This window comes from Galeopterus variegatus, unplaced genomic scaffold (genome assembly GCF_000696425.1).
Source record: "Galeopterus variegatus unplaced genomic scaffold, G_variegatus-3.0.2 Scaffold4244, whole genome shotgun sequence".
Lineage (NCBI taxonomy): Eukaryota > Metazoa > Chordata > Mammalia > Dermoptera > Cynocephalidae > Galeopterus > Galeopterus variegatus.
In genome coordinates this window covers 135,441-145,305 of record NW_007730355.1, presented here as the reverse complement: position 1 = coordinate 145,305, position 9,865 = coordinate 135,441, and the positions used below count along the sequence as shown (strand labels likewise).

Sequence of the window (9,865 nt, the reverse complement as noted above, 5' to 3'; positions counted from 1 at the left end):
CCGGTGAGTGCACCGGCCATCCCTATATAGGATCCGAACCCACGGCCTCGGTGCTGCCAGCGCCGCACTCTCCCGAGTGAGCCACAGGGTCGGCCCATGCCTTGGGTTTTTAGTTAGGTAACTGGGTGGAGTGATGGAGTCACTTACTGAGACTTGCCAGAGAACTCTGAAAGAGGAACAGGTTTAGAGGATGAAGGTGATGAATTCAGTCTGGGGTTCGAGGAGAAACGGGAAGAAGCAGGGTACTTGAGCAAAGCCCCAGCACTTGAGAACCTGTTTGGAGGTTCCAGCAGGGGGCGCAATGACTCATGGCTGTGACTAGCTGGGCTCCATATGCTTTTCACCCAAGCACATGGCTTCAAGATAGATGCTTGGGTAGAAAAGAGAAAGAAGACACACACACCCAGTTGATGACTTGATAACCAATGACATGGCCAGACGACCTTCCACACAACACCGAGCCCGGCCACAGAAGGCTTATTTACATTCTTACTCTAACATTCAATGAATATATAACTTTGGGTGGCTCATTCATCCTCTCTGAACGTCAGTTTTCTTGTCTTTTTGTGTAGATTTAGCTACCTCCATTACAAAAATATGACAGTCAAAAGAAATAAAGTCTGTGAAAGCACTTTGTAGAACCCAGAGGTGCTATGTTATGAAAAGTGTGTCTAAGAGGTCGAGATGTAGAGGCCTCTCTTCTCAAAAACGTGAGACCAGGGCTGGAACAGGAGCCCTGCTGAACTTCCCGATACGCAGGAGTCGGTGAAAGAGAGCTACGGTTCATGTCTCCCCCCTGTCTGGTCAATGATTTTCTAAATACCTTCCATGTGCTTAAAAAGTTACAGTCAGAACAGGGCCCTTGAGTCTCGGCTTTGAAAAGCCTAAAAATGTACAGCTGTCTCTGTTTGACTTGGAAAAGCAGTGTTTGTCCATAAGTCCTTCTGGCCAAAATTTTACTCCTCCCTGCCTCTGAAAGGGGGAGAGTACAGCACTGATATTTACCAAACTATTCACCAGACACCATGCTAAGCTAGGTATGTGTTATTTCACTTAAACTACACAGCAACCCTAAAAGGCAGGCATTATAATTTTTCTCAATTTGTAGATGAGGGAACTGAGATTTAGTGAAGTTCTATAACTTGCCTAAGGTTACACCGTTAGTAAATGGTGAAGCCATGATTCGAACCCAGGCCTGCCTTACTTAAAATCTAAATAGTCAACGTTTTTTGATTGATTACCATGTACTAGGCACTTACCTTTTTTGATTCTCCCAGTAACTCTTTATCTCAGTTTTACAAATGAGAAAACAGAGGCTTAGAATTATCAAGTAATTTGGCTAAAATTAAATAGATAATGTGAAAGTAGGCCTCCCATCCAGGCCATTTACTCCAGAGACAAACTGCTTACAGATTATTCTACTCCGTTGTGCCATATTGTCTTCCTGGGAAGAAAGGTTCTATCCCATATTTCATACTGATTATTAAGATAAGCTCTCCACGTGAAACTTATTAATGATAATAGCTTAAAATCAGGCAAACAGCTCATATTACAGTCTTGTTACTTGGAGAAATGACCAAGCAGGGACCGATGGTCGTTCTAAAGCCTGTATTAGATCAATGGACCCTAGGACAGCTGCAAGGGGCCTTCTTCAAGGAACCCAACCAAAAGTCCCTGTGTGTGCCTCAGTAGAGGAGGAAAACTTTAGCATAGCCTGAAATCCTGGGTGAAGAGGGGAATTTTAGTCTCCCCTGAAGTGCCAGTGACAGGGTTAATTCCATACCCCTCCCAACAAATTCAGAGACGAGGCCACTCTGTATGGGCCCAAACCAGTAACAAGTAGGAGTAAATGGCCCATGGAAGGAGGAGGGATGAGGGATGGTGGCGACATTCAGAAAACACTTCCAAGTCTTCTGAGTGGGGATGACCAGAGGTCATGGCGTGTGTGCGCGTGTGGTGAGCGTGTGGCAGGGACAGTGTGCTCCTGGCCGTGGTGGCAAGTAGGCAGTGAGTGTGTCAGCAAACACACTCTGTATCCCCTGTCCCCACCTGCTGCACCCTGGCCTGTACCTCTTGCAGTTTTTGGTCTTCGTGGGTCATGGACAGCAGCACGGTGCTATTGCGCACCACGGGGATCTCCTGCCAGAGGGAGCCGCGGGGGGCCACTGAGAGGCGCTGCAGGTAGGACTCGGAGGAGACCAGCGCCTTCCGAGGCTGTCGTGGGGAGGCGGGCCCCGGGGCCTCCACCAGGCCTTCCAGCCGCTGCTGGCTCTGAATCTCCTTGTTTAGAACCACATCACTGTACTCCTGGTACAGCAGCTGGGCTGCAGGGGTAAAGACACGTGGGAGAGGGAGAGAGTTGGGGAGAAAGGGATGGTGAGTGGAGCCCCAGAATCACCAGTTCTCTGTCACTCTTGGCAATTCTCTGCTGCTGTCAATTCTCTCTCCCTGTGATGTCCCCCCCGCCCCCACATACACACACTGCTGACAGCCACAAGCCCTTCTCCAGTCTTGTGCAGAAAGCCCACCTGGGTGGACGGTTCTGTTTCCAGGTACTCACAGGAGTTGATGAGCTTGGAGCAGCGTCTTGAAAAGCCTCCCCTTGCCTCTTTTGGTTTTTTCTCACTGTGGAATAAAGAAGCGCTCTGGAGTTCTTGCTGGCCATCAGATATGAAGGACTCTCGGGGGACTGTGGAGAGAAAGTCTAGCCTCTGGGACATGTGTTAGGATGTCAGGACTAACTCCCCTAGAGAGAAACAGAGTTGTGGCCTGACCCCTTTGGGGTAGTTCAGAACTTTGTCGAATGTCATGTGGAACTTTTACATGGAGTTTAGTTCACGGCCAAAAGGATTAGGCGGACAGATGACTCAGATTCAGCTGACAGAACTAGGTAGGTACAAGAAGTCTTCCCATCCTGAAATCCTGGTGTCTCTCTCCCATCCCAACCCCTGAAGAGACAAGCATGAGACATTCAGGGTCCCAGAACCCTTATCGACTAAAATCCCATTCAGGAAATCTCAGCATCCTAAGTGTCTGTTAGGAGACAGGGTGACTCACCGAAAAACAATCGTGTCTGAGGGGCCAAGGGATATTTCCATGGCTGGACCTCTTGCATCTGAAAATGGAAAGTGGTGACATGACTGAGATTTTGGAGGGACATTAGAGAGAGTAGAAGAAGTAAGACCTAGAGTGGGAGATGTAGGTATCCAGGGTAAAAAAAAGGGGGCTGTACTGGGAATCTGGGGAGTAAGAAAGCAGCGAAGCAGAGNGTGCTCCTGGCCGTGGTGGCAAGTAGGCAGTGAGTGTGTCAGCAAACACACTCTGTATCCCCTGTCCCCACCTGCTGCACCCTGGCCTGTACCTCTTGCAGTTTTTGGTCTTCGTGGGTCATGGACAGCAGCACGGTGCTATTGCGCACCACGGGGATCTCCTGCCAGAGGGAGCCGCGGGGGGCCACTGAGAGGCGCTGCAGGTAGGACTCGGAGGAGACCAGCGCCTTCCGAGGCTGTCGTGGGGAGGCGGGCCCCGGGGCCTCCACCAGGCCTTCCAGCCGCTGCTGGCTCTGAATCTCCTTGTTTAGAACCACATCACTGTACTCCTGGTACAGCAGCTGGGCTGCAGGGGTAAAGACACGTGGGAGAGGGAGAGAGTTGGGGAGAAAGGGATGGTGAGTGGAGCCCCAGAATCACCAGTTCTCTGTCACTCTTGGCAATTCTCTGCTGCTGTCAATTCTCTCTCCCTGTGATGTCCCCCCCGCCCCCACATACACACACTGCTGACAGCCACAAGCCCTTCTCCAGTCTTGTGCAGAAAGCCCACCTGGGTGGACGGTTCTGTTTCCAGGTACTCACAGGAGTTGATGAGCTTGGAGCAGCGTCTTGAAAAGCCTCCCCTTGCCTCTTTTGGTTTTTTCTCACTGTGGAATAAAGAAGCGCTCTGGGGTTCTTGCTGGCCATCAGATATGAAGGACTCTCGGGGGACTGTGGAGAGAAAGTCTAGCCTCTGGGACATGTGTTAGGATGTCAGGACTAACTCCCCTAGAGAGAAACAGAGTTGTGGCCTGACCCCTTTGGGGTAGTTCAGAACTTTGTCGAATGTCATGTGGAACTTTTACATGGAGTTTAGTTCACGGCCAAAAGGATTAGGCGGACAGATGACTCAGATTCAGCTGACAGAACTAGGTAGGTACAAGAAGTCTTCCCATCCTGAAATCCTGGTGTCTCTCTCCCATCCCAACCCCTGAAGAGACAAGCATGAGACATTCAGGGTCCCAGAACCCTTATCGACTAAAATCCCATTCAGGAAATCTCAGCATCCTAAGTGTCTGTTAGGAGACAGGGTGACTCACCGAAAAACAATCGTGTCTGAGGGGCCAAGGGATATTTCCATGGCTGGACCTCTTGCATCTGAAAATGGAAAGTGGTGACATGACTGAGATTTTGGAGGGACATGAGAGAGAGTAGAAGAAGTAAGACCTAGAGTGGGACATGTAGGTATCCAGGGTAAAAAAAAGGGGGCTGTACTGGGAATCTGGGGAGTAAGAAAGCAGCGAAGCAGACGGCTGGACCTCTTGCATCTGAAAATGGAAAGTGGTGACATGACTGAGATTTTGGAGGGACATTAGAGAGAGTAGAAGAAGTAAGACCTAGAGTGGGAGATGTAGGTATCCAGGGTAAAAAAAAGGGGGCTGTACTGGGAATCTGGGGAGTAAGAAAGCAGCGAAGCAGAGAGCAGTGCAGGAGGCCAGTACCGGCTCTGTCCCCAGCTGTCAGGTCCGAACAGGAACCTGACAATAGAGGTTGCCTTTTCCACTACCCAGTAGGAGATCAAGCAGGTGTTGGCAACTGAAAAGTAGAAGGGAAGTCCATAACAACCTCGGGAGAAAGAGGTGACACTGAAAGAAGACCCTGGTTGGGTGAGAGACAGGGTGACAGAGGAGAGGGGAAGGAGGATCTCAGTGAGCTCAGGGTGCATGAAGACTTCTCTGTGTCAAGGTTAGGCACGTGTGTGAGTGAAGTCAGCAGAGGGAACGGCAGGGACCCTGGAACAGAAGATGAGATGAGGTGGTAGGAGCTGGGAAAAGCTCGGCCTGACATCAGTGTCCCTATGGTCCTTGCCCCTCGCTCACCTGAAGAGCCCTCAGGCAAGATGGAAGGTCTGCGCAGGCCTTGCCGGTGCCAGCCCTTGTGCTTGCTGGGCGCTTCACCGGGGGCCACAATCTGCCCACGGCTGCCCTCTGGCGACCTCCCTGGGTCCCGCCTATGCGGCCAGCTGGATGCCTTCTCCAGATGGGCATGGCTGGGCTTTTCTGGCTGTGTTGCTCGGCTTGGAGCTGACTTCCGTGGGCCATTGGCCCCTTCCTGAGGGGCTGTTCTTCTCCCAGGTCCTCTTGCAGGGACCTCAGACTCTTCCAAGAGCCCTGACTCATCCTTAGGGGTGGGTCGCTGGAGCTCCAGAGGCAAGGTAGAGGAAGAGGGACTTAAAAAGTTTGTCATGTTGCTGAAGGCCATGCCAGGGGACACTTCAGTCTTATTCCTACTGGTGGAATCCAAAGACTCTGCTAATCTGCCTATGGCTGGGGGCCAGGATGTACGTCCAGCAAAGGGGGCAGCGGAGACTGTCCAGTCTTGACAAACAGGTCTTGGTGTGGCTTGGCCCCCTGCATTCCTAAGTCTTTCCTGAGTGCTCCTGCTCCTCCCCCTGGATTTTGGAGGTAACGGGGGTGGTTCAGTGGGAGGATCCATGAGGGGAATGGGGGGTAGAGGCCTGTAGAGCCTTGAGATACTGGGGGAATGATGGGGCTGGGGCAAATCAGGAGTTGGGGGTAACGGCTTGTTGTATCGCATCTTGTGGGAGAAAGAGGTCTGGGTATGGCGGGGGCTGTCTGGGGTAGATGGCAAAGGTCGGTGCTGCCTTGCCACAAGGGGATCAGGAACTTGGGGAAGTGGGCCTTTAGGGGGGCCACGCACCACTGAATCTAGGGCCAATGGAGGATGGCCATACCGCTTCAGGGTAGGGACCCCTGCATGAAGATGGCCATCTCTCTCCAGCGTGGAGGGGTGGGCATGCCTCTTCTCCAGGGGAGGAGGGGGCAGAGGTTCGTGTATCCTCATATCCATGGAGACAAGGGATGGAGAAGAACCACAGGCAGGAGACTCGGCTGCAGAGGCTGCATTGTGTGGGGAGCCCCACGGCTGGCTGCAGCGAGGGCTACTGGGCCTCTCTGGATTTGAGGTGAATTCTTGAGAGTCCTGCCTCAGACTGGACAACACAGGAGGGGATTCTGAAACGATGCTGCAGTCCCTTCCACTTCTCCTGTCCCTTCTTGGGATCATGGAGCCATAGATGGCAGGTTTCGGGGGCCTCTGGGGCAACTCTGAGTGAGACAAAGACAGTGACATTCCCACCAGGTCTGGAGTCTGCTCTGTCCTGTGGGAGCCTGGGAAGGAGTTGCTCCTTAGGTGTGGGCCAGCTCCCATGCAGTTGGCTAGGGGGCTAGGAGGGCGGGCCCTATCAGCACCAGCACGTGGGTCCATGGGGGCTTCCGCAGGGGGGAAGCCATGGAGAGCAGCTGGGAGAGTCTCAGGAGGCCCAAAGGGAGATGAGTTGTCAGTTGAGAGAGAGGCTCTGAAGGTTTCTGGAGAAGATGCAGCAAGAGGGGACTCCCTCCTGGGCAAGGCAGTTGGGGGGCTGGCAGATGATGAAGCAGCTGTGATGGGGGAGACTTCAGCAGGACTGGAAGGAGCTGAATCTGGTGTCCTCGGAGGAGTCCTAGATGTACAGGCAGAGGCCACTTCAGTCCCCTGGCTGGACATTGTCCTTTTCCTCAGCTCAGGTCCCTCTTGCTGGCTGTCTTGAGCTGTTTCATTGTTAGGTGACTCCTCAGGGAAGAAGGAGCCAGGTAGAGAAATGGGCTGGTCAGCCCATCCAACTGGCTCCAGTGTAGGAGTCAGAGCTATGGGGGACAGTTCCTCAGCCCTGGGCTCTGTCTGAGTCCCAGGAATCTGCATCATGGGATATGAGGCATCTGGAAACGAGTCACAGAGAGAAGAGACTGCAGGGGCTACCAGAGCGGGTGTCGAAAGCCCATCATGTTCTGCCTCTTCTTCCGTACTCCTCTCCTCTCCAGTGCTCCCCAGCCAGCTCCCATCCCAATTCCCTGGCTCCTCCTCACTTGATCCTGCCTCCTCCTCCTGCCACTCGACTGCCATCACTTTCCCCTTTAGACCCAGATCTTCTTGTTTCCCAGCTGGTTCCTCTGATTTCCCCATTAAGCTTTTATTCTGCACATACTGAGAGCCTACCCTACTTTCTTCTGGACTCCTCAATGCCCTGTCCCTCTGTTCCCCCCATTCTGGATCTCCCTGACCCTCAGTCCTCCTCTCCCTGTCATCTGGACCCCACTCACTATAGTCCAGACCCTCCAATTCCCCACTGAGTCTCTCCCTTTCTCCTTGTGTTCCCAGCATCACAACCTCTTGTACCTGTCCCTGGGTTGGACTTTGTCCTCCCTCTTTACCATTGACCTGCTCTACCATCTGTTCCTGCTGCCCCCAAAGCCCATCAGAACACACACTGTCCCCCAGAGCTCCTTCCCCCTGAAATTCCACTTCCTGCTGTCTCTGCTCCTCCAGCCCCTGGAGCTCCTGGGGATGCAAGAGCCCTTCTCGCCCTTGACTTTCCTGTGCCTCCTCCGACTGCAGTTCTTCCTCCTGCCTGACACTTCCGCCTTCAGAGCCCTCAGTCTGGTTGGTCTCTGCATGGTGCTCTTCACAGGGAGGCCAAAATCTGGTCTGATCAGAGGTTTCTGGAGAGGTTTCCTCCTTCTCTTCTGCTTGTCCAGAGCCCAATGTCAAAGAAGTGAGATCCGGCCAAAATTCCACCTCCATCTGGCTGCCCAGTTCACTGGATATTGGGACCACATCTAGATGTTCACCCTGGATGGGGCAGGCCCAGAGCTCTGGGGGCGCTGGTGTCCTTGCTTGTCTGTCTACCAGGCTCTGGGGCACTACCTCCTGGCCATCTTCAGTGTTACCAGCCTCAGCCACAAGGTTTTCCTGATGGTTCTCCACATCTGCAGAACATTCCTTGGGGTAAGAGGGCATACTCTGAGCTGCATAGTCACTCACATCCTTTAACTTTCCATGCTGGGTCACTAAGGGTCTGTGTTCTTCTGTCCACTTATAGGACGGGTCCTGGTCTTCTTGAGCTGTGGGCTCCAAGGCAGGGATCTGGCTGCTCCTCATGAGAGCCTCAGGCATAACACTGAAATCCGCCATGGCAGCGAGGGGAGTAGAGGCTCCATGTTGGGGCTCCCCAGCCTCCATCAGGGCTGAATCCTAAGGAAGAATAAAAGACAAAGGTTTCTAATACCTCTTCTGCTTTTACCCATCAGAGGGAGAGACCATAGGGAAAAAGAGCAACACATTCCTTTGGTGCCATTTAGGGTCATCCTTTGAGAAAAAATGGTACTCAACCAAAGAAGCAATAGCCTCTATAAAACTTATCATTTATTTATTCATTTAATATTCACCTAGGGACCCTTTTAAGTGTGGGACATTCAGTAGCAAATGAGACAAAAACCGTGCCCTCATGGAGCTTGCAATCTTGTAGGGGGAACAGATAATAAATAATTTGTTTGCAGTATAAGGACATTGTCAAAAAGTGCCAAGTGCTCCCCCAGTGGTCATTACCCTCTAGATTGGAGTATGTCATATTCTGTCTCTGGACACCAAGAGTGACTCAGCCTCATATAACTCCCAGACACCGCGTGTGACACACCCTGGATCTAATAGCCCAGAGAAGTAGTGTCAGGAGGGGGATCTTCCTTCTAAACTGCTGACATGGATTAAAAAAATAGGTCAGGCTATTATAGCAAATGCGCAGGGTACTATAATTTCAACTCTTTATACAGAGTCTGGATTTTACTCATCTTTTTATTTTTCATAGTGTCTAGTGGAGCCTTGTAACTCATGAACAATTTTGTTTTCAATTACAGAGGCAGCTGTTGTAAAGTGGAATGATACCTAGACTTCTTAGATTAGGACGGCACTAGATACAATAGTGACTTCAACCAGACCCATGAAACTGGGTTAATTTCATTATCTTACTCTTCCCTTCTCTCCAAAACCACATAAGCTCTTCTGATAACTTTCCAAAAGGGTGACCATCCTGCCTCTCTTCTCCTTTAAAGCAGAACACCTCAGCTCCTACTTTGCAAAGAATTTAGAAACCAGCGGAGAGAAACTGATTCACTTTCTTGCGACCCAGAGTGTCCCGCATTCCCACACCCTCCACCCTCCTCCTCGGCCAGTGCAAGAGGTTTGCCTCCTGGCCAAGCCCCGTCTTTCTTAGCCTGCCTGCTCGCCGACCTTATGCTGTGAATTGTCTCTTTCTCTCACGCCTTCACCTTCTCTGCTGGAACCACCCCACCAATATTTAAGTATTCCCACATCCTTCTCGCCTTTCAAACATCTAGAAGGGATCATTCCCATCTGCTGTCTTCATGTCCTCATGTCCTGCCTGCCTCCAGTCCCCCTTCGATAAACACCATTTTGCCACCACTCCCTATGATGTTCATGTTAATGCCAAAGAAGGCTCTGTGGACCTTTATTCTGGGTAGTTCTTGTCGGAGTTTAACACTTGACATTAGGAATACACCCCACCAATATTTAAGTATTCCCACATCCTTCTCGCCTTTCAAACATCTAGAAGGGATCGTTCCCATCTGCTGTCTTCATGTCCTCATGTCCTGCCTGCCTCCAGTCCCCCTTCGATAAACACCATTTTGCCACCACTCCCTGTGATGTTCATGTTAATGCCAAAGAAGGCTCTGTGGACCTTTATTCTGGGTAGTTCTTGTCGG

The 9,865-nt window shown here is 51.6% G+C and overlaps 1 protein-coding gene across 1 annotated transcript in view; it reads right to left on the bottom strand.

Annotated features, from left to right (window-relative positions):
- The window catches only part of ARHGEF5 (Rho guanine nucleotide exchange factor (GEF) 5), a 17,605-nt gene extending 9,278 nt beyond the window's left edge, over nucleotides 1-8,327 (bottom strand). The window contains exons 1-4 of the mRNA XM_008587076.1: nucleotides 5,129-8,327; nucleotides 4,349-4,406; nucleotides 3,852-3,916; nucleotides 3,362-3,615 (exon numbers count right to left, since the gene is read on the bottom strand). Of these exons, the coding sequence (XP_008585298.1) occupies nucleotides 3,362-3,615; nucleotides 3,852-3,916; nucleotides 4,349-4,406; nucleotides 5,129-8,327 (3,576 nt within the window). The remainder of the gene's footprint in view (nucleotides 1-3,361; nucleotides 3,616-3,851; nucleotides 3,917-4,348; nucleotides 4,407-5,128) is intronic.
- Nucleotides 8,328-9,865: the final 1,538 nt, after the last annotated feature.